The sequence below is a fragment of the Sapajus apella genome, unplaced genomic scaffold, assembly GCF_009761245.1.
Source record: "Sapajus apella isolate SASKATOON/1434 unplaced genomic scaffold, GSC_monkey_1.0 scaffold14, whole genome shotgun sequence".
In the NCBI taxonomy this organism is placed as follows: Eukaryota; Metazoa; Chordata; class Mammalia; order Primates; family Cebidae; genus Sapajus; species Sapajus apella.
In genome coordinates, this window is record NW_022436954.1 from 28,582,773 (window position 1) to 28,607,785 (window position 25,013).

The 25,013-nt window shown below is 41.4% G+C and overlaps 1 protein-coding gene and 1 pseudogene across 3 annotated transcripts in view; one reads left to right on the forward strand and one right to left on the reverse strand.

The window, feature by feature from the left end:
• The window catches only part of CAPRIN1 (cell cycle associated protein 1), a 51,714-nt gene extending 28,595 nt beyond the window's left edge, over nucleotides 1-23,119 (reverse strand). The window contains exons 1-4 of one of the 3 annotated variants that reach the window (XM_032283608.1): nucleotides 22,859-23,119; nucleotides 22,094-22,309; nucleotides 3,988-4,050; nucleotides 3,787-3,873 (exon numbers count right to left, since the gene is read on the reverse strand). In XM_032283608.1, the coding sequence (XP_032139499.1) occupies nucleotides 3,787-3,873; nucleotides 3,988-4,050; nucleotides 22,094-22,309 (366 nt within the window). In that variant the 5' untranslated portion in view covers nucleotides 22,859-23,119. Of the gene's footprint in view, nucleotides 1-3,786; nucleotides 3,874-3,987; nucleotides 4,051-11,446; nucleotides 11,760-22,093; nucleotides 22,517-22,858 lie in introns of those variants that run through there. The other 2 variants (XM_032283611.1, XM_032283610.1) reach the window with 2 other exon arrangements.
• Nucleotides 17,281-17,399, forward strand: LOC116555221 (annotated as a pseudogene).
• Nucleotides 23,120-25,013: the final 1,894 nt, after the last annotated feature.

Consider the following 25,013-nt stretch of genomic DNA (forward strand, 5'->3'; position numbering starts at 1 on the left):
TAATGGTAATACAGTGTGCAGAATAAATAATATCTTAGCATTAAATGGCAAGTGATAGCTGCAGTAAGCTGAAATGAGGCTACTGCATTCCAGCCTGGGCGAAAGAGTGAGACAGAGTTTCCCTCTTGTTGCCCAGGCTGGAGTCCAATGGTGCGATCTCGGCTCACTGCAACCTCCGCCTCCCAGGTTCAAGTGATTCTCGTGCCTCAGCCTTCTGAGTAGCTGGGATTACAAGCATGTGCCACCATGCCCGGCATTTTTGTATTATTAGCAGAGACATTTAGTAGATACATTTTTGTATTATTATTAGTTCTCTGTGTTGGTCAGGCTGGTCTTGAACTCCTGACCTCAAGTGATCTACCCACCTCAGCCTCCCAAAGTGCTGGGATTACAGGCATGAGGCACAGCACCCAGCCGCCAAGTGTTCTTTTTTTAAAAATACTTTTAAAAAATTTGAGGCAAGGTCTATGTTTCCAAGGCTGGTCTTGAACTCCCGGCTTCAAACAATCCTCTCACCTTAGCCTCCCAAAATAATAGGATTACAGGTATGAGCCACCATGCCCAACCAGGAAGGTCTTTCCTTTTTTTTTTTTTTTTTTTTCCTGTCTCACTCTGCTGCTGAGGAGTGCAGTGTGGCAAGGAGATCTTGGCTCAATGACACCTCCACCTCCCAAGTTCAAGCAGTTCTCCTGCCTCAGCCTCCTGGGATTACAGGTGCATGCCATCATGCCCAATTTTTGTATTTTTAGTAGAGATGGGGTTTCACTATGTTGGCCAGGCTGGTCTCAAACTCCTGGCCTCAGGCGATCTACCTGCCTTGGCCTCCCAAAGTGCTGGGATTACAGGCGCTGGCCACCACATGCTGCCCAGGAAGGTCTTTATAGGTAACTGGAGGCGGGAAACATAGGAAAGGGGCAGGAATGTAAAAGGAAGTTAAGTAAAATAAAGAAAGAAAGCTATTCTGGATGAAATGAAGAGCTCAAGAAGGAAGAAGGTGAAAAGGTAGGCCTGAGCCAGACTAAAGAAGTTCTTGAATGCAAACAAAGTTCGTTTAATAATTGTGGAAAGTATACTGAAGGATCAAAGATAGATAAAAGCTCTACTAATGAAGTCAAAGCTCAGAGAAAAGTCCTGAAAATATCAAAGTGTTACAAGAGAAGCAAAAAAGGATACAGGTATTTTCATTACACAGTGATAGTAACTTCCAAAATAGATGTTACATTAAACTGCATAGCAATCCTGCTTCTATTTCAAAAAAGCAAGAAAAAGAAATTGGGCAGGGTTCATCAAACTAAGTGGAATAAATCCCTACTTTGGTGCTACGGTCTGAATGCATCCCCTAAAATTCAAGTGTTGGAAACTTAATCTTCCCAATGCAATAGTGTTGGGAGCCTGGGCCTTTTGGAAGCTATCTAGAATGAATTACTACTACTATAAAAAGAGCTTGCAGGAGTGTGATCACTCTCTCTTGCCCTTAAGCCTTCAACCACCAGGTGAGGACATAGTAATGCAGCAAGATGCTAGTATCCTGATCTCGGACTTTCCAGCATCCAGAAGTGTGAGAAACAAATTTCTGTTCTTTACATACATATCCAGTCTCAGGCATTCCATTAGAGTAACACAAAGTTGACTAAGACACTAGGTACAAAATTAAATTAGTTTTTCTGTCAGGCAAAGATTTTCCTTCCCTAATCAACTATAATAAGTAATTCTAAGATTAAGTACTTGAAGCCAGGCACGTTGCCTCATGCCTGTAATCCCAACACTTTGGGAGGCTGAGGCAGACGGATCACCTGAGGTCAGGAGTTTGAGACCAGCCTGGCCAACATGGTGAAACCCTGTCCCTACTAAAAATACACAAATTAGGCAGGCATGGTAACTGAGGTCTATAGTCCCAGTTACTCGGGAGGCTGAGGCAGGATAATCAGTTGAAGCTGGGAGGTGAAGGCTGCAGTGAACTGAGATCACACCACTGCACTCCAGCCTGTGCAACAGAGCAAGACTCTGTCTCTAAAAGAAAAAAAAAAAATAAGTGCTTGAAATATATTAGTTATGCATCAAATACTGTTCTAAGCACAACCCTGTGAGGTAGATGAAATTATTATCACCATATTACAGATTAGAAAACAGAGGCATTGTAATGGCCTCTGCCCATCAGCCTCATTTTTCTAACCTATTGGTTCTGTTTCTCTGGAGAATCATGACTAATACAAAAACAGTGAAATTAAGCAACTCATCCATGGTCATACTACTAAGTCACAAAATTAGGATTCAACTCGGCAGTCTCCTTCTAGAATCAGATCTCTTCATCCCTATACTGCATTGTCTCATATAATAAACTTGTTTTTTGTTTCAACAAATTAGAGGCAACTTTATACATTCACTCATTGCTTAACAAACAAGGATACATTCTGAGAAATATGTCAGCAGGGAATTTCATCATTGTGCAAACATGGAGTGTACTTACACAACCTAGATAGTACAACCTACTACACACCTAGGCCATATGGTATAGCATATAACTCCTAGGCTACAAATGTGTACAGCATGTTACTATACTGACTACTGTAGGCAATTATAATACAGTAGCATTTATATATCTAAACATAATAGGTACAGAAATAATAGTTATTATATTCTAATGGGACTACCATCATATATGTGGCCCACAGTTGATTGAAACATCATTATATAGTATATTCCCGTATTTCAATGTTATTAGTCTTCTCCAAAGAAGCTGACACTTATTCAGATGGCTTAATTTTCTGGCCTCAACAAATTATCTGACTTTGCTTGCATTTAACTTTTGTCCTTATTCCCAAAGGTTTTTGTCACATGAAAAACCCACTATTACGTTGGATCAAGTGCTGACATAAGAGCACATTTGCCATATCCCTTAAGATTGCTGCCAGGCACGGTGGCTCACGCCTGTAATCCCAGCACTTTGGGAGGCCGAGGCGGGTGGATCACGAGGTCAAGAGATCGAGACCATCCTGGTCAACATGGTGAAACCCCGTCTCTACTAAAAATACAAAAAATTAGCTGGGCATGGTGGCGTGTGCCTGTAATCCCAGCTACTCAGGAGGCTGAGGCAGGAGAATTGCCTGAACCCAGGAGGCGGAGGTTGCGGTGAGCCGAGATCGCGCCATTGCACTCCAGCCTGGGTAACAAGAGCGAAACTCCATCTCAAAAAAAAAAAAGATTGCTAAAGCAGAGAATGATTACCAATTATATAAACAAGCTTCATTTTCTGACAGTTAAATTGTTAGTTATTAGACATAAGGAACATGATAAATTAAAAAATTTATTTATTTATATCTAATGACTAGCTCATTTACATGTATTTGCAAAGCTTAACATTTTAAACCAATAAGACCTTTAGCACAGCTACTATACATGTTCGTCAAATCTCAAACTCAGTCCTTTTTAAAAATGTTTTAAACTTAATATCTTTTTTAAGAGATGGGGTTTTCTCATGTAGCCCAGGCTGAAGTGCAGTGGCTATTCACAAGCACAGTCATATGCACTGCAGTCTTAAACTCCTGGCCTCCGCCTATCGAGGAGCTAGGGCTACAGGCACATGCCACCGCCCTCCTAGCTTCAAACTCAGTATTTTTAAAAGACATCTTTCAGGTGTTACACTAAACTTTACAGAATGCAAAGGCATCTTTATAACTGGATACAACTCTATCGCCTTGAAGAGCACTTATCAATAGTAATAGAAGGACTAAAACCCAAAGAAATAACAAAAGTATTTCATAAATATGTATACTTTCTTCTACTTACATCTTGACTTAGTGCCATGAAACTCCTCTGTAATTCTTTTGCAAACTCCAAATTATTTGTGACTTCCTGGTACTTAGAAACGGCATCCTAAAATGACAAAGACAAAACCCAACTTTACTAGACAAAAAAAAAAAAAAAAAAAAAAAGAATTCTTTTGTTTAAAATAGCATTAGGTCTTAAATAAAAATATAACATCTTTACCAGCTGATCTTGATTAAGCCTTTCCCCTTTGTTCATTCGTTCCTGGTAATCATCAAGTTTACCCTGTATTAAAAGAACAAAAAGAATTACATTCCATGTTGAACATCTATTCCAGCTTAAGCATGCTTGACAAAACCCACACAATCCTCTAGCTTGTCTCAAATTTTGCCTTAAATCAACTTTTTAGATATACTTCAGTTTAACAACATAATTTTTTTTTTTTTTTTTTTTGAGATGGAGTTTCACTCTTGTCACCCAGGCTAGAGTGCAGTGGTGCAATCTCGTCTCAACGCAACCTCTACCTCCCAGGTTCAAGCTATCCTACTGCCTTAGCCCCCAGAGTAGCTGGGATTAAAGGCACCCACCACCAAGCCTGGCTAATTTTTTCGTATTTTTTGGTAGAGACAGGCTTCAAAATGTGGCCATGTTGGTCTCGAACTCCTGACCTCAGGAGATCTACCTGCCTCAGCCTCCGAAAGTGCTGGAATTACAGGTGTGAGCCACCGCGCCCAGACTAAGTACATAAAACTTTTTACATATACTCCAGCTATTGCTGAATGACATTAAAGACTGTACTGTAAACCAATGATACAACATTACTCACTCTTCAGATTAATCAAAAAAGAGTATTAGATGGACTACACATATGGCTCCTACCCACATGGGTAAAGGGCCACAATTTGGTTACGATCCTGCTTAGACTCAAGTGAGCTATCAGACATTTATCAAGTTAAACTTCAGTCTCTCCCTCTCCCCAGAAAAAGAATTCATGTGACTAGGGGATATAAGAGTCTTTGGAAGGCCAAGGCAGGTGGATCACTTGAGATTAGGAGTTTAAGACCTGCCTGGTCAACATGATAAAACTCCATCTCTACCAAAAAATACAAAAATTAGCTGGGTATGGTGGTGTTAGCCTATAGTCCCAGCTACTCAGGAGGCTGAGGTGGGAGGATCACTTGAACCATGGAGGTGGAGTTTGCAGTCAGCTGAAATAATGCCACTGTACTCCAGCCTGGGTGACAGAGTGAGACCCTGTCTCAAAAAAAAAGAAAGAGTATTTTTTTCCTGAATAAACTCACAGCCATATTGTCTTTAATGTAACTTCATCTATCTTGAACAACAAGATAGCTACCACATCACTATACTACACAAAGTAACAGCTTTGCTGTTAGTTCAAGGGTGAGGAAAGAAAACTAACATCTGATCTGGTTTAAGATCATACTTTCTTGCTAAAATTAAAACTTTGCAGGTTTTCCAGGCTACTACTATTAAGTAGGACCCCACAAATATTCAGGTAATGCAAAACAATCATGAGCTGTTATTATTGTAAAGGTCAGAGGACAGGGAATGAGAAGAAATCTAAAGTAAGGGGAATAATACCCAAAATAATCCCAATAAATTATGAACATACATAGTTCCTTACCCATAAAACTGTGAAACGAAATACAAAGTTAAATTCTTTTTTTTTGAGACAGAGTCTCACTCTGTCACCCAGACTGGAGTGAAGTGGCAGGATCTCGGCTCACCACAGCCTCTGCCTCCCAGGTTCAAGTGATTCTCCTGCCTCAGCCTCCCGAGAAGCTTGGATTACAGGTGCCTGCCATCATGTCCGGCTAATTTTTGTATTTTTAGTAGAGACAAGGTTTCACATGTTGGCCAGGCTGGTCTCGAACTCCTGACCTCAGGTGATCTCCCCCATCTTGGCCTCCCAAAGTGCTGGGATTGTACAGGCATGAGCCACCGTGCCCAGCCGGCAAAGTTAAATTCTAATAAAGGGCATTCAAAAACCACAGAAGCCAGTTTAAAAGTAATGATAATAGTTTTTTTTTTTTTTAGGTCAAATATTTTCTTTATATCAGAAACAAATGTCAACTTGCCTGGCCATTCAACCCCAAATTGAAAAGCCTACCACAATTCTTTAGTAACACCGGAGGTAAATAAAACCAAGATAATCATTAAAATATTAAAAGCTTTCAAAAGTATCCAATTTTATTCTTAGATGAACTACTTCACAAAAATTTCTAAGCCTCCAAATAAACAGGTATAAAATTTCAGTCTAATGACTTGAGGAAAACAAAAAAAAAAGGTTTTTTGCCCTGATACAACAGACCTGACCCCAGGGCAAAAGATATGTCCAACTATCTCACAATACTCGGAAGATCAACAGATTGTTCATCCTCTTTTTAAAGAGGGAAGACTCACAAGCTTGGGAAGCTAAAAAAAGAAAGTTTTAAAATAAAAAGTTTTGTTTTTTTAAAGGGTAGGCTATTTTCCTTTTAAGAAATAAAAAACTAGGCCAGGTGTGGGGCCTCACGCCTATAATCCCAGCACTTTGGGAGGTTGAGGCTGGTGGATAACGCAGTCAGGAATTTGAGACCAGCCTGGCCAACAAGGTGAAACCCTGTCTCTAACTAAAAACACAAAAATTAGCTGGGTGTGGTGGCACACGCCTGTAATCCCAGCTATTGGGAAAGCTGAGGCAGGAGAATCGCACCACTGCACTCCAGGCTGGGAAATAGCAAGACTCCATCTAAAAAACAAAAGAAAAAACTAAACAAGATTTGAATTTATGACTTAGGATATTCCAAAATAAGTATTATAATCACAATCCCTCTATTTAAAAATATACCAACAGAAAATATGCAAATAGGAGGGCCTAAAGTTCAGTTCTAGTACACAGTTCATTAATACTGAACAAAAGAAAAAGCACTATTAACTTATAACTGGCAATTTATTATCTTCCTTTTTCTATAGTATTGTATATTTTTCAAGGAAATTGTTACTAAATCTAGAAATACACCATACATCACTCATAGGGTAGAGTTTATGTATGCAGCCAAAATGGATGTAGAATCAAATTCCTAAAAAATGCTTGTATAGAGATGAAAATAAACATAAAAAGATTTTTAAAAAAGAGTAAGAATGGTACATGAGTGGTAAAATTATAGGTGGAGCTGCTTTCCTTTTGCTTTGTTTTATACACTTAACTACTGTGCAGTGAAGTTTGTATAATGAAAACAATTAGAATTCCATGTTATATAAAATTAAGATTGACAGCCTTCAGTACATTGTCAGGACTCTCACCAGTAACAATCCTTGATTATGAACCTACACTGTCCTATTATAGGACAAGCTATCCTATATTAGAAAATCTCCAATTTTCTATATAATAGCAAATTTAGAATTCATCCAAACCGAGAGCTATGGCAGATTACATTTTCCAAAGATAGCTATAAAATCTGCAGTCTCACATACTGTTCTACAGTGTGACCCTGGCACTACTCAATCAACAACTAGTCCACTTCCCCTGCCATTGTACCTGAGTAAGCTTCAACCAAGAGTACTATATAAATGATGCTGTACGATTTCCAAGGCTGAGTCATAAAAGCAATCCATCTCTGCCTTATTTGCTGGCAACCCAAACACTTGTGTTTGGAACTTTCAGCCATCATACAAATATAGTAACTCTGAGATTGCCATGTCATAAGGAAGCCATGCCATGAAGAGAGGCCTCACAGCTTCTGATCAGCAATCCCTGTGGTTCTACTCATTTTAGTCCAAGACGCAAATGAATGAACAAGTCAGTCTTCCCACATGAGGCCCCCAGTGTCATCGAACAGAAACATCAAAACTCCTGTGTGCCTTGTATGAATCCCTGATAGGCAGAATCTTTGTGCTTAAGAAAATCATGGTTTTAATTCCTTAAAGTCTGAGATTAATCTGTTACAAGGCAGTAACTGGAACAAGGTTAAAGGGGAAATGAAAAGAAAGGAAAACAGCCAGTATGTGAAACTCAGCTTCATAGTACACATCTTCACAGAACATTCTGACAAAAGAAAGTATGAAAAAAGAACTCCACATGGCCAAAATAAAGATCTATGTACTATGGCCAGGCATGGTTGCTCACGTCTGCAATCCCAGCACTTTGGAAGGCCAAGACAGGAGGATCACTTGAGGCCAGGAGTTAAAGACCAGCCTGGACAACATAGCGAGACTTTGTCTCTACAAAAAATTTAAAAATTATCCAGACAAAGAAATTCTTAAACTTAGTGCTATAGTCCTAACTACCTGGGAGGCTGAGACAGGAGGATCACGAGACCAGGAGTTGGAACTCCCAATGAGCATGACTGCACTCCAGCCTGGGTGATAGTGCAATATCTTGTCTTCAAAAAAAAACTATGCATTTTATTAAAGCTCAAGTGCCTATTTACTCTGATTTAGTATTACCGTTAATATGTTTCTAGCATTTCAATTCAAGAATTGAGATTTTTAAAAGATGGACTGCGTTTACTGTAAGGAAAGAAGTATGTAAATCGTAACTGAAATCTTTAACAGAATTTTCAAAGAGCAGACCATAGTTCCTGAATTACCCAATCAAAAAAATATAGTAAATCAATGGTACAGGGCTGGACGCCATGGCTCACGCCCATAATCCCAGTACTTTGGGAGGCCAAGGCAGGTGGATTGTGTGAGGTAAGGAGTTCAAGACCACCTTGGCCAACATAACAAAACCTCGTCTCTACTAAAAATATGAAATTAGTGAGGCATGGTGGCGCAAACCTGTAATCCCAGTTACCTGGGAGGCTGAGGCACGAGAATCACTTGAAACTGGGAGGCAAAGGTTGCAGTGAACAGAGATCACTCTTTTGCACTCCAGCCTGGGCAACAAAGTGAGACTCTATCTCAAAATAAAATTTAAAAAAGGTACAGTTACTATAGGTCTTGGCCAGGCACAGTGATTCACGCCTACAATCCTAGCACTTCCAGACACCAAGGTGAGCAAATCATCTAAGCTCAGAAGTAGGAGTTTAAGCCCGGGCAACATGGCAAATCCCTGTCTCTGCAAAAAATACAAAAATTAGCCAGGCATGGTGGCACGTGCCTGCAGTCCCAGGAGGTGCAGGTGGGAGGATCACTGAGCCTGCAGAGGTTGAGGCTGCAATGAGTAGTGATCGCACCACCACACTCCAGCCTGGGCGACAGAATGAGACCAAAAAAAGCTACAGATCATCCATATAACATTTTTCTAATCACAATAAAAAAAAGAAAGTTTCATCATAGCATTATACATGTTCTTCCATGGCTGTTAACACTTTCTACACTGTTACAAATATCCTATACCCTGTCCTTGCCCAAGCCTTCAGAAAGGAGCATCCTAAGTCTGATCAAAGTTTCTAAGAAACAGCATTCACCTGAGGAAATACCAAAACTAAGAAAACTGCAAGATGACAATAAAAACTTAATTAAAAAACACTAGTTTTTCCCTCATCAGTAAAATATAGTATCTCCTGATCTCCTGGCAATTAAGGTATACAGAAGACTTTATCACCATGGAATCTGAGCTGTTAGGGACTTTGTTTTGCTATTATATATAATCAGACCCCTGCAGAGCAGAGACCCTGTGTTGGTCTAGGTCAGTGATTCCCAAAACTGTGGGCCCCAAACCAGCAATATCAGCATCGGCTGGCAACTTGTTAGAAACACAAATTCTCAGACACTGCCCCAGACCTACTGAATCAGAAACTCAGTGAGGGTTGGGGGAACCCAACAAATTGTGTAGTTTATCCAGTCTTCTGGGTGATTCTGACGTGCAAGTTTGAGAAACACTCATCTCATTCAAATATACTGTAATTGCCTTGTCATAGCCCAGCAGAACCTGGAAATAAATTATTCTACATCAAACACATGATATGATTAGTGACCTTAAAAACTATTATATGGCAACTTTAATTTGGAGATAAGTTGTTTACAGTTTTCAACAGAAAACTTGTTGAATTGTGGTTAGGTTTCTAGACAAGCTTATAAATCTATTTAACTTAGTAACTATTTCATAAAGAGAAGACCCATTTATGATCGGTTATCATCTTTGAAGAGGAGTCGTGAGAGAGGGAAAGAATGTAAGACTTAACAAAAGAGAGGGAAAGAATGCAAGATTTAACAAAAGTACTACTTATAAATGCAAGATGAGTAGTACTTGCATTTATAAGTAGTACTTTGCATTTATAAGTAGTACTTTTGTTAAATCTTGCATTCTTAGCTGACACCTCAGAAGTTAAACTAAGTGGTAAATGTCAAAATGTGTATTAGAAACGGAAAGTCTCTTAGGACAATCAATTGGTCTAATTTTCTACTTTTCAAAATGAAAGGAGCTATTACTATAGCTATAAAGATTACTATAGCTTGCAGTCTTAGCTCACTCCTAAGTGGCCTTCCATGATAAGGAAAAGAATATGGTATCTATATTTCTCCAAATACAATGTGCCTTATCTTTGAAAGCATAGACTAACAATGCTGTCATTATTTGTCAAGAGACAAATAATGCTGTCTTAAGTGGCTTTATTCCTATTGTCACTTCCTATGAAGTGACATTCCTATGAAATGGCTTACATTAAGTCCAACTAGAAAATTTGTCCACTGGTGTTAAAATTTACGGCATGAACTACATGAATACACAAGCAATGGCTTGTCACATTGACAGATCCAATATTACACCAAGAACAGAGTGGTAAAGACAGGAGTAATAAAGGGCTCCAGACAGACACAGTTTTACTCTTTCCTACGCTGGAACATGGCTAACACACCGTAGTGGTAACGATAAATTGGTCAACTGCTCATGAAACACGTTAAATAAATGTTAAGCATTTTTCCTGGAGAATAAAACCATTTTCCTAGCATAAAATGTATCTTCAGGCCGGGTGCAATGGCTCACACCTATAATCCCAGCAATTTGGGAGGCCGAGGCAGGCGGATCACCCGAGGTCAGGAATTTGAGACCAGTCTGACCAATATGGAGAAACCCTATCCTTATTAAAAATACAAAATCAGCCGGGTGTGGTGGCATATGCCTGCAATCCTGGCTACGCAAGAGGCTGAGGCAGGAGAATCGCTTGAACCCGGGAGGCAGAGGTTGAAGTGAGCCGAGATCGCACCACTGCACTCCAGCCTGGGCAACAAGAGCGAAACTGTCTCAAAAAAAAAAAAAAAAAAAAGTATCTTCCATCAAAAGCCTACAACCCTAAAATGTTGATAACACAAACCTGCCCTCTTAGATCCTTTCTATCTTGAAATTAAATTTAGAGTTTCTTTTCAGCTACTGAGTATCCTAAGTATATTTAAAAATCCATTTATAGCACATATGTGAGCAAGATAAAAATCCGGCCATTTCCCAGATTACCCGGAGTCTTCAAGGGAGAATCACGGGATAGAGAGGTGTGACCATACCTCTCTATCCCAGTAGCAGATGTCAGGGTCATGTGGTACTGGGAAATAATTATCCCAACAAGTGTTATCCAGTCTCACTCTATTTCCTGTTTCTTTATTGCTTTTAATAGTTGACAGTATTTACTATTTAACAGACATTCAAATTTAAACTAAAAGGTAGCTAACCCTATCAGGAACGCACTATTATCAGTCATATTTCACCTAACTGTAAACTGAAAGACACACTTAAATAACTTACCTAAGGTCTTAAATCCCAGAAAAAATCATTTGTACCTTAACAACCCCCCCCTTAGAATGTCATTCTGGGGTTTCCAGCTGTTGTTACATTGCAGTTCTGCCTCTGCTTGCTGCTGTTTTCCTCCTTTCCTTTTTCCAATCAGATTATTATGTTGCTGAACTGCAGTACATCTAGATCTTCCATTCTTCCCAAAGAGTTTTTCATCACCACCAAAGTTATTTTCTTGAAATGGATTTTTTAAATTAAGTTCAGTACAGTGCCATTAGGGTGCCAGAAGAGGGTTATCCAAGATAGATGTCCTCCTGAGCTTTGCTTCTTTATTGTTATAGCCAACAAATGCCATAAATAAAAAATTTAAGAAAAAAATTTTAATTATGCAATTAAAAATAAATAGCAAGAGATGATAAACTCCAAAAAAAAAAAAAAAAACCCCAAATTCTTCAACTAGACAATTATAAATAGTCAGAAGAGAGATTAGAAGGAAACAACATGTGAAAAAAACTAATTTGGCTATCCAGGAAAGCTACATAACTCCTATTCTCAAATAAGGAGATCTCTATACTGGGAGAAAATACTTAAAAATGAAGCCCAAAATAACGAAAGTAGTTTGGAGCACCTAGCTATGCTTTATGTATTTAGGCCAAATAAATCACTTCTAGAGTACTATATAAATTTTTGCAAAGACAAAAGATTTATTTTCCTCTCAACTTTCCATAACCTTTAAGTTTTTCTAGGTATTATTTCAAGTTCCCAACCCCCACATTCTCTGTTCAATTAGACAATTAGCAGTTTCGACTTTGCCCACAGTAGTAGGCAGCTGTCTCCTATTTGCCCTCTACAAATTTAACCAAGTATTGTTAGCTAGTGAAATCCCCAAGAGACAGAAAAGATAGTAAGCAAAAGTTTCCTCAATTTTTAAAAGGAGAACATATACTACAATCCATAGCTGATCCATAGCAGCTAACTTCAAACGCTGAAAGCACACTCATGCAGCAGGAGTCTATGTTGTTCCAGAAAACGAAGAGTATTAAACAGTGGTGGTAAGGATACACTTTTTTTTTTTTTTTTTTTTAAAGACAAAGTCTCGCTCTGTCACCCAGGCTGGAGTGTAGTGGCGAAATCTCAGCTCATTGCAGCATCTGTCTCCTGGGTTCCAGCAATTCTCCTGCCTCAGCCTCCCTGTAACTGAGATTAGAGGCATGCACCACTACTCTCAGCTAATTTTTGTATTTTTATTTTTTTTAATTATTTATTTATTGAGACAGAGTTTCACTCTTGTTGCCCAAGCTGGAGTGCAAGGGCGCAATCTCAGCTCACTGCAACCTCTGCCTCCCAGGTTGAAGCCATTCTCCTGCCTCAGCCTTCCAAGTAGCTGGGATTACATGCACACACCACCACGCACGGCTAATTTTTTGTATTTTTAGTACAAATGGGTTTTCACCATGTTAGCCAGGCTGGTCTCGAACTCTTGACCTCAGGTGATCCGCCTGCCTCAGCCTCCCAGTGCTAGGATTACAGATATGACCCACCGTGCCCGGCCAGTAAGGAAATACTTCTAACACCAAGAACTTACAGAGTGGTACACCACTGAAACAAACTTTCATTGAGAAATGAGCATTCTATGTAGAAGGCTGGTTAAAGCAGAAGTTGAATGAACACCTGTCAGGAATGCTGGATTTCTGAATTCTACGAATGATGTAAGAATGCTAAATTAAATTAGGCCGGGTGCGGTGGCTCACACCTGCAATCCCAGCACTTTGGGAGGCCAAGGCAGGTGCATCACCTAAGGTCAGGAGTTTGAGACCAGACTGGCCACTATGGTGAAACCTGGTCTCTACTAAAAACACAAAAAATTAGCCGGGGCAGTGGCGGGCACCTGTAACACCAGCTACTTGGGAGGCTGAGGCAGGAGAATTGCTTGAGCCCAGGAGGCGGAGGTTGGAGTGAACAGATCGTGCCACTGCACTCCAGCCTGGGCAACAAGAGCAAAACTCCATCTCAAAAATATAAAAATAAAAAAAAAGAATGCTAAATTAGATGTTACCTAAGGTTCCATTGTAAGATAATTTTTTAAGCAGGTTAAGTATCCAGGAGTTTAGTTTGACAAGCCTTTTGTCCAATTTTTTTAAAAAAGATAAAAGCCAATCCTGTAAAAACTCTTATTCCTTGTCCAAGACTATAATTATGCAGGTAAGTCTGAGTGAATGGAAGCAGCTGCCTCTAGCAGGAAAAAGAAAAAGAAATGTTAACAAGTTCCAGCATCACCTACTTTGACTATATTCTTAAGAAGTCTAAAGCTTGTGGATTTGAAAAGCAAATTATCATAAATAATCTTACAGGGCATCTTTTGAAACATTAGTTGCTTTAAGCAAGCTACTCCCTAGCATAAATCTGGAAAACTTTTTTTTTTTTTTTTTTTTTTTTTTTGGAGACAGAGTTTCGCTCTTGTTACCCAGGCTGGAGTGCAATGGCGCGATCTCGGCTCACCGCAACCTCTGCCTCCTGGGTTCAGGCAATTCTCCTGCCTCAGCTTCCTGAGTAGCTGGGATTACAGGCACGCGCCACCATGCCCAGCTAATTTTTTGTATTTTTAATAGAGACGGGGTTTCACTATGTTGACCAGGATGGTCTCGATCTCTTGACCTCGTGATCCACCCGCCTCGGCCTCCCAAAGTGCTGGGATTACAGGCTTGAGCCACCGCGCCCGGCCTGAAAAACTTATTTATATTAATACATTCCTTGGGAGTTCAATGTAAAAAGACTATATCGCCACCATCACTGTTTAATACTTTTTCGTTTTTCTAAAACAGCACAGACTCCTGCTACATGAGCAAGTTTTCAGCATTTGAAGATAGCTGCTATGGATCATCTATAGATTGCAGTATGTTCTTTCTTCACCCCTTTTAAAAACTGAGGAAACTTTTGCTTACTATACTATCTTTCCTGTCCACAATGTAAAAAGAATTTCGGTGTAACTCAAAAGCGTAGGCCAAAAGGGTTTTTTAATGACTAAAGTACATTTCAGTTATTTCTACGTTTGGATAACAGTACTGAGGTGGGCCAGACACAGTGGGTCATGCCTGTGATCCTAACACTTTGGGAGGCTGAGGCAGGAGGATCACTTGAGACTAAGTGTTCAAGGTTGCAGTGAGCTATGACTGCCCTACTGAACTCCAGCCTGGATGACACTGAGACCCTGTCTCTAAAAAATTAAAATTAAAATATCTTTACAACAGTATTGAGGAGAATGCCATGAAATTTCTAATAATGTACAACGGTTCTAATAGTAAGAATTATCTGTGTCCTCCTAAGACCATTCACATCTCTTGCTTATGTTACCCAGCTTTTTTTTTTTTTGAGACAGTGTCTCATTCTGTCACCTAGGCTTAAATACAGTGATGTGATCTTGGCTCACTGTGATGTCCGCCTTCCAAATTCAAGCAATTCGCCTGTCTCAGCCTCCGCAGTAGCTGGGACTACAGTTGTAGGTTCACCACGTCCAGCCAATTTTTTGTATTTTTAGTAGAGGCTAGGTTTCACCATATTCGCCAGACTGGTCTCAAACTCCTGACCTCAGGTGATCCACCAGCCTTGGCCTCCCAAAGTGCTGGGATTACAGGCGTGAGCCATTGTGCCAGGCCTGCTACCCAGCATTTTTTTTTTTTTTTGGAAAAAGAGTGTTCCGCTTGCCTACTCATCAACTCTACCTACCTGAAAAAAATAAAAAATCCCTTCAGGAAAAAAAATCCATTTCAATAAAAAACACAAGTAAATAGCTCCATACAAAAAACATTTCTTCCATAACTCCATGGATTAATCCATTTTAACAGGGTTGTTAATGAAGCTACAGATATTTCCATGTAATGATTTGGCCAAACTAGCAAGTACATATTCAGCATATACCACATGCAAGGAGGTAGAGCAAAGTGATGTTAATAGTCTCTGCCCTCAACAAGCTTATTACCAATTTAGAAAAACATGTAAGGTTAACAACACAAGACAATATAAAAATGTCAAGAAGTGTACAGACAATAGGTAACAGAAGTTAAAAGAAACAAACTACTTTAGCTGAGCATGGTCAAGAAACATACCTTCCCCTTCCCTCAGGAAGTTTGAATTTTGAACTCTACCCAGTGAAGTATCTTTCACCGATGTTTTTATACTCATAGTCTATCTAACAAAAGCACTGTAGTAGAGCTAGTGAAAGAAATAAATAAATGAGCTGAAACCAAGCAATTTACAGAATCAACTTTGGCTGAATTTCTCTTCTGCTACTCCTCTCATTTTTCTGTATTATTTACACACATAAGATTCATTTCCCCCAGAAAAAAGAACCAATTACCAAAAAATACCCAAAAGCTTGAAATACAATAATTTGGATGAAAAAATTGTCACACTTCTTATTTATCTCTACTGGTAATGCTTTTCCCAGGTATTTCTGGTCTACAACCTATCAAGCTTGAGAAGAGACTGACAAATATAATTTGGGGCTAAACATAAAGATTTTAAAAGTTTAAACTTTAATAAAAGTTTATTTCATTACAATATGGATGTCCCAATAATACCTGATACACTCAGAACCCTATTACCTGGACAATACAAACACAGATTAACAAGACATTAATAAAGGTCTAATAATAAATACATGGAAAACATTTTTCTTTTGCATTCAGTTTTTTTTTAAATAGGGAAACTCGGCCAGGTACGGTGGCTCACATGTGTAATCCCAGCACTATGGGAGGCTGAGGCAGGTGGATCACCCGAGGTCAGGAGTTCGAGATCAGCCTGACCAACATGGAGAAACCCCATCTCTACTAAAAATACAAAATTAGCCAGGCATGGTGGTGCATGCCTGTAATCCCAGCTACTCCTGAGGCTGAGGCAGGAGAATCATTTGAACCCGGAGGCAGAGATTGTGGTCAGTTGGAGGTTGCGGTGAGCCGAGACTGTGCCACTGCACTCCAGCTGGGCAACAGGAACAAAACTCCAAAAAAAATAAAATAAGAGAAACTCTAAGGATTTGAAGCAAAAGGCTTTACTTGGTTCTAAATAATTAAACACGAAAATTACACTTATGCTATAGAACATTACAAATTCTAATTACTCCCATAAAACACACAAGAGGCCAGATGTGGTGGTTCATGCCTGTAATCCCAGCACTTTGGAAGGCTGAGACAGGCAAGAGTTCGAGAGCACCCTGGTCAACATGGCGAAACCCCATCTTTACTAAAAATACAAAAATTAGCGGGGTGTGGTGGCATGCACCTGTAATCCCAGCTACTCAGGAGGCTGAGGCACAAGAATCGCTTGAACCCGGAAGGCAGAGGTTGCAGTGAGCTGAGGTTGCACCACTGCACTCCAGCCTTAAGCGACAGGGCAAGATTCCAACTCAAAAAAGAAACAATTAAAAGAAACTTTGGAAATCACCCATTCCAACCTAAGTCATTCTGTCAATTTTGTCTTCTATATAATGAATTGGACTAAGTTCTAAGGTAGTTTAAGCTCTTAAAAAAACTCTTAGGCCAGATGCGGTACAACACACCTGTAATCCTAGCACTTTGGGAGGCTGAGGCAGGTGAATCACTTGAGGTCAGGCATTCGAGATCAGCCTGGCCAACATGGTGAAACCCCATCTCTACTAAAAATACAAAATTAGCCAGGTGTGGTGGCAGGCGCCTGTAATCCCAGGTACTCAGGAGGCTAAGGCAGGAGAATCTCTTGAACTTGGGGGGGGGAGGTTGCAGTGAGCCAAGGTCACACCATTGCACTCCCACCTGGGAAACAAGAGTGAAACGCTCTCAAAAATAATAATAATAAATAAAAATTAAAAATCTGTCTATGGCCATACCACCCTGAACGCGCCCGACCTAGTCTGATCTCAGAAGCTAAGCAGGGTGAGGCCTGGTTAGTACTTGGATGGGAGACCACCTGGGACTACCGGGTACTGTAGGCTTTAAAAAAAAAAAAAAAAAAAAAAATTAAAATCTCTTAAATTTTATAACAGTATAAGATTACAGCTATGACAAAGCTGCTGTAAATTTAACATTTTGCAAAAAGTAAAAGTATTGCAAAAATTAACACTTTCACTAAAGAAAAGTATTAGTTTTTCTAGAAGATGAAATAGTACTAGTCTTCATCTAGCCCTAAATGTAAACTAAGAAATTAATTACATAAAATTCTAGTGAATTGTATGCTTAATCTGTAAGTCACACAAAATGTATTCTCATTCAAACATGTGCCACATGGGTAGCATCCTACAGTAAACTAATTTGATCAGGATAAAACAATACGTTCTCAATGTAACACTTAGGCTTCTACACTCATCCCAGAAAAATGTACCCATTATCACTTGGGGGAATTCACAGCTTTGCCTTTTTAAATACTTCCCAGTGCTGCACATACAAACACACACACTCAAGCAGAGGGAAACAAATAAAGCATTACAGCTTTTTCTGTGACAAGGTGAATGCAAAATAATCTTACCCTCTGCATTGCAGAATAGTTGTTGCAAACCCATGGAGAAGCAAACACATCAAGAAAACTTAAATGTCAAAGAAGGCTTCAGGTAATAGCCTCAAGGAAAGATTTTACTACAAAATAGTTAAGAATGTTTTTATTTTAAAACACTAAACACATAAGTGCTGTACAACAGCTACGATGAAAATTCTAAGCACAGATACACTGCAATGCTCTAGAAAGAAATGTCACCCTCACAACAACAGCATTCTTTTCAAAGAATAATACTAACTGCAAAGATGAAGTGCAGAAAGCCTTCAGGAAGAAGTTTAAAAAATACTACACTCTGGCTATAAGTTCTGGTCACATATTGGTTAAAAAGCTGTCAGGCTATTTTGCATTTTACAAAAGTGAACATTTGTTAAACTTTCACCCACCAAAGTCACCAGAGTCTAAATCTATTATATTCACAAATAATATAGCAATTTTAAATGTCATCTATTGAAACATCCTTTATTCTACATTACAACTGATTACATCTAACAGTATCAAATGAGCTCTCTCTTCAGTTAAAATTAAGACTTGGTTTTGGAATATCTTGCATAGCCTAGGGCCCAGTTCGGCACCAATGAACTGATAAAGAAAACTGGGCATTTAATCACTCAACCCAATATTAACCTGTACTTTAATCAGTAAATGGAGTTTTATTCTTGATCCTCTTCATCACAGCTGGATTTTTTTTTTTTTTTTTTTTTTGCTAAACATTCACGTACTCCTTATAAGCCCAAATTTCAAAATCCACCAAGTCTTTTAGTTGCATTACATAATAGGATCATATTTCATCAACGTAAAGCATGCATTCTCATTGAGCAGATGCTTGGCTCTCCTTTAATGACTCAAATTATTAGAAAATAACTTTGTTTCTTAAAGTACAATAAAATGATTTCAATTCTGTTTTAATGTAAGCAATACTACATATCCATAAGCCATTTTTGCCAGGATACTTGATTTTAAAATCCATAAAAAACACATTTTGGTCCAGAAGGCTCCAATAGAATAGGTCAAGATTGAAATACATAGCTCAAATACAAGTTGCTAGGTAGATTGAAGTCAAAACAAATCCAATTGTAAATAGTACCTTATTTTACTCCAAAAGGGTTTCTAAAGAGGAATTCAAAACTGATTTGTAAAGCAATCCTGTTTTGGTGCATTAGAAATGCTCACTCATATTTTAAACCTAACCACAGTTAAGTCTTCTCACAAATAAATCATCTAGATATAAGATTTTAAACTGAAAACCAGATGTGCTTAAATTTAGAGAAAAACCAAATGCCCTGAGTTTTTCAAAAAGCAAAATACGTAGTTTTCCTTGCAATTAAGTCAACATCAATACTGCCAACTTATCTACTTAACAAGTAGGTAGTTCAGTTAACGAAAAGTCTCACTTAACTGTAACCTGACCTTTTTGCTGCCATCTAGCACTTAAAACACTGAGAAGACAGAAAAATAGTTACTTTTCGCAGTTTGTTAAATCTCCATTATTAACACGGCCATCTTTATGCATTGGCCTAGTTAATAATCTATGTAATCATTACATTACTTTCTGCTTTATAACTTGAGGGGATGCTGGGAACCATGGCCCACACCTGTAATCACAGCACTTTGGGAGGCCAAGGCAGGTGAATCACTTGAGGTCAGGAGTTCGAGATCAGCCTGGCCAACATGGTGAAACCCTGTCTCTACTAACAATACAGAAAATTAGCCTGGCATGGTGGTGCACATTTGTAATCACAGCTACTTAGGAGGCTGAGGAGGGAGGATCCCCTGAACCCGAGAGGCGAAGGTTGCAGGGTGCCGAGATCATCCCGAGATCATCCCACCACACGCCAGCCTAGACGACAGAGGGAGACTCATCTCTAAAAATAAGTAAAATAACTTGAGGACAAGGTATGACAAAGTATAGTAATACATACACTCCCTATACACATTTAATGACCTGTCATGGTTCAAGTCCTCAGGAGGGGCTTATAAACTAGATTTTTATTTTCTTCAGACATTGAACACTAGAATCTGACAGCCACCTCACAGCTAGCTTGGCTGCCAATCAGCTCCTAACTTTATATTACCTTCTTTGAAGAGTTATCTTTCAGTCATTAATGTGTCTACACTTTAAATCCTCACTAATCATTAATGTCCATAATTATTAATACATTACTGATGTTCATAATCATTAATATTTATGTCCAGATTACTATATCAGAACAAAACATTTCCAAGAAATTCTGAAGACTCAAAAATTCAATCATCAGCTAGATCAGCAAGCTTGCTTACTGCATTAAAATTTTAAAAAGATACCCAAGATAGTCTCAATTTCAACAGGGTAGCAAAAAAACTAAATCACGTGTCAGACTCAGAAGATATTGGCCTTGGGCATGCTTATTCTATTCAACATTTGAATGTAGTCACCTTAAAACTTAAAATACTTTTGTTACTTTGTTGATAGAACTACTATTCTAATTACCTATAATAAAACATACTTGTTTATCAAAATAAAGGACTAGCCAAAAAAAAAAAAAAAAAATCCCAAGATTAGAGCATCTCTCAATTTCACATAAAGCCCATGAAATTCAAGTAAAATTCCCAACCTTCAGTACTGAAGGTGAGACAGGGAAGTATCAAAGCTAAATGTTTTAAAACTCTCTCAAAATGTAAAATAAATCAGTAAATAAGCAATTAAAATTAATAAGACCTAAACATCAACAGTTTTCTTCAACTTACTTCCCACAGCCCAAATTTTAGCCAGTTACTGTATCAGCACCTCAAGTAACACTATCAGGTGGCTGGCTACATAAACATCGAAAAATGATTCCCTCGAAATTCAAGATGCTATAAATGTTTTCCTAGAGGCAGACAAGGAGAAGTTATCAAAAGAAAGTTACATTTTACTTTATAAGGTAAATTTCAAATTAACATAATAGTCACAGACGTAATTACCTCGTTTTTACAAACGACTGATTTTTCTCCCCTTCCACCTCTGATCTTACTCATTTTAATTATTCACTCTGCCCAGATCTTTTCTCTACACACATACACATGCCCCTCTAAACAGTTTACACTGTCCTGCGATGAAAACATAAAACAAAAGACTGATTTGCAAATGAAGATACACCTCAATAGGGCGATCTAAAAGGACTAAATACTGAATCTAAAATATCGTGGGTGTGGCTCGAATTTTTTTTGGAGGGAGACTAGGAAGGCTAGTAGGGGCGGCTGCCTGGTCTCTGCCCTCCCCCTCTGCTTTCGCTTTGTGCTCACAATGCAGCTCCTGTAAAGCGCTTCCCTCTCCCCGCAGCCGCCGCCATGTTAAACGCTCTCTCCATGTGCCCCGAGTCCCAGCTAACCTCTCTAGTCTCCCCAGGACCCAGCCCCCAACGAATCTCAATCGTGGCAGTCCCCCGCCCCTTCAGAGTCCCCTAGGAACAAAAAGTCGCTGCAGAAAATCGTCTCGCGATTGAGCTGACCGTGAGGCTCGTAGGGGAACCCAGACAACTGAAACAAAGAGAGAAACGTAGGGGAGCCCATCGCATGGGGGCGGGGGTAGCAAATCGAAGACCCATTCAAAATGGGCCTGCCAAAAAGGCAGTTCTAGCTTAAGATTCTAAATACACTTCTCTCCCACGGAATAAGAGGGGGCACTCGACAGGCCCCCGAGTGCACAGACTCCAAGGCTAAAGGACGCAGGCCGCCCCAACTGCACGAGGCGGTCAGCTGAGCCCGGAGCCCCCCGAGCAGGGACCTCTTCATTTTGGGCCCTCGTCAGAGGAATCGGGCCTCGGAGACGAGGAGAAGGGCACCATACAGTGAAGTCCTGACGACAGGCCCCCACCCTCACAGGTTCCACTCCCAAAGGCCAAAAAGCCAGACCCAGAGCGGAAGAGTAATAAAGAGGCCCGGGGGACACTGCCGCGTCCCAATCTGGTGACAAGTGCCTCCTCCAGGAGCCCGTTTTCTGAGCACGAAACAAAACTCCCGTTCACCGTGGAGACAGGGCATGGGAGCCAAGGGTGGAAGGAGGAGGGGACCTAGTAACGCTCCGGAGACGGAAAGAAGCAAGGGCTCCAGCGCCCAGGGTCGGAGGGGGCGCAGAGCCCCGCCGCAGCCACCCCTCCCTTCCCCACCAACTCCTGGCACCTTTTTCTTCTCCAGGTTCCGAAGTTTCTTGTCGATCACCCCGAGGATCTGCTTCATGGCCTCGGTCTGCACAGCGCCGGTGCCGGTTGCAGGGTGCTGAGAAGCCGGCGCGGCGGCCCCAGCTCCCGCGGCCGCCTCACTCCCGGAGGAACCCGACGGCGGTGGCAGTCCGGACGATTTGCTGCCGCTCCCGCTGTGGCTGGTGGCCGAGGGCATCTTCAGACCGCGAGGGGAGAGAAGAAAAAGCAGGAGGAAGGACAGGAGCCGCGAGTCAGAAGACGGACGGGGCGAGACGCGGGACAAAACGCGCAGCGGGCGGGAGCCTACGAGAGCGCGTGGGGGAGGGGGCGGCGCGCGCCTCGAGGGCAGGAAGAGTGCGCGGGCGCGCGCGCGACCTGCCAGCGGGGCGCCCTCCCGGGCCTCGCACCGCCCCCCGACCCGCCCCTCCCCCGCGGAGCCGCCGACTTGGCCTACCCGTCCCGGGGCTCCGAGGCTCGCGCCGGGGGCGGGGTCTCGCCGCGCCGGCCGCCAACGGCCAGTGCAACGGTCCCCACCGGGGAGGGCCAGCGCTCTCCGGCTTCCGAGGAAGGGAAGAAAGAGAGAGGCCGGGGCTCGGGGGCAGAGAAGGGCATGGGAAATGACCGGGGTGGGGTGGGGGGACTTAGGGGCAAGCCCTTTGGAAGCTCCTGCGGGTCCGGAGGTAAAGGACACTCGGGCGCAGCGGCCCTCTTCCCCTGCAGCCACTCGGTTCCGGGTGGCGCTCACCGTGCGCGCGCTGAGGCCGCTGGAGATCCCGAGTGGGCAGCTGTAGGGGCAAGGGTGACAGTGCCTTCCGGGCAGTGTCGCGCGCTCCGTGGGCGCAGGCCGCTTCGCCCAGTCCCCGCTGCACTGAGAGCCGCTCCTAGTGAGGCGAGAACCGGGAGCGGGAGGGACTTAGCCAGCCAGCAGCCCTCTGGGACGCGGGGGGCGGGAGAAGCGGAGAGCAGGGGCCTTCACGGCTGCTCGGGCTGCCCGGCGCGAACGCCTGCCTGGAAGAGGCCGCCCGCTTTCCTCCTCGCTGTCCCCTGGCCCCTGCGCTGGGGGGCGTCCACTAGACGCAGGTGAGGACGACCCAGGGGAGGCCGAAGTAACGGCGCCTTGAGTTTTGAGCGCAGTCGAAGCTAGGGTCCTTCAGGCGAAATCGCTTGACACCCAAACGGGGACAATAGGTGTCAAGCAGCTGGCTCTGGAGCTGGCGACTGCCCTGTGAAGAGCCCTTATTTGGTGGGGGTGGGGGTTGGGGGGCAAAGGTTTCTGCCAGTAAGGGGTGCGTGGGGTGGGTGGTGCAATTCTAGCTTCTAGAATTCCTTCTGTATGTAGAACGAGTAAACTCCTATACCCCGAAAGGTCGTTTGAAAAAAAGATAACTCGCCGCTTCCCCACCAAACAATCACCCAGTAACCTAGGAGTTATCTGTAGAACGTGTCGGACGTGGTCATGGTTGGTGGCTTTTTAAATCCTAAAGCTCTGGCCTCAAAATCTTCAGCTACCCTATGTTAGGTATCCAGTATGTCTGAGTATTACGAATTATTAGACTTTTGTTTCCTTTTGTTTTAGGGTTACCTAACACTGTAAAGAGAATGTTCAATGAAATACAAAGAAAAAAATGATTTTTTGCTCCTACAGAATTATTCCAGCCTTGAGATGGAGTGGGTGTGGATAGGGAGCAGAAAAACAAGAAACCAAGTGCTGGAAGGAAATATATTAAAATGAATATAATCAATGGAAAATTCAGCAACACAATACTGGATGACAACAGTAAATGACCAATTTATAATTTAAATTCTGTGAAAAAGAGATTTAGAAGAGAGTTCTACCAAACACACTGTTCCCTAGGGAATAAAATGAGTAATGCTGGCTGGCAACAGTGCATCCTGAGGGAGCCTGGAGAAACAACAGCAGCCTTCGACCTCAAGATGTCCTGGGTAGCTGCAAAGTCTGTTCTATATTCATTCAAATATTTATTGAGCACCTTAGTGTGTGATGGGAACTCGTAAGTGCTAGGGATTATGAACAAAACAAATATATTTACATGGAGCTTACATTCTAAGTTAGGGAAGACAAGTACATGTCGGATGGTGAAATGGTAGAGGAAAGAAAAAACAAGCAGTGGTCAGGGAAAGCCTTACGTCTGAGCTAGTACTGAAGGAAGTGAGGAAGATGGCTAAGCAGCTACCTTGGAGGAAGAATTTTTCAGGTAGAGGAAACATCAAGTACTAAGATCTGAGAAGGAGTGTGCTTGCTGGGGTCAAGGAACACGGAGACCACAGTGGCTAGAGCAGAGAGTAACATAAGGTCAAAGATGTAAAAGGTGGCTGGTCTTGTAGGGCCTGAAAGACCACGGTAAGGACTTTGGCTTTTACTGCATTCAATGGGAACTCATAGTTTCAAAATTAGTCACCTAAACCATGCTTAGCGCTATGCTGAGCAATCATGCCATGCCTAGAGGCTAGAAAGGGAGATGGTAATCCTTTAGCTCCTTGCAACTCAAAGTTTATTCAGCCCAACCACTATCACTACCAGGGTCACTACTGTCTTGGACCCCATAGCAGACTTAACTGAATTAAACTGCATTTTAACAAGATCTTCAGGAGATTTGTGTGTGTATTAAAGTTTCAAAAGTCACTGCCTTATTCCTCAGAACCTGACCAATGTCTAAACTTTTTTTTTTTTTAAGACAGGGTTTCACCATGTTGTTCAGGCTGGTCTTGAACTCCTGACCTCAGGTGATCCGCCCGCCTTGCTTCCAAAGTGCTTGGATTACAGGCATGAGTCACTACGCCCGGCCAATGTCTAAACTTTTATTGGGACACATCCACATCTATCTACGTACATCCATTCCATAACTGCCTTTCTGCTACAGCACAGCAGAGTTGAGTAG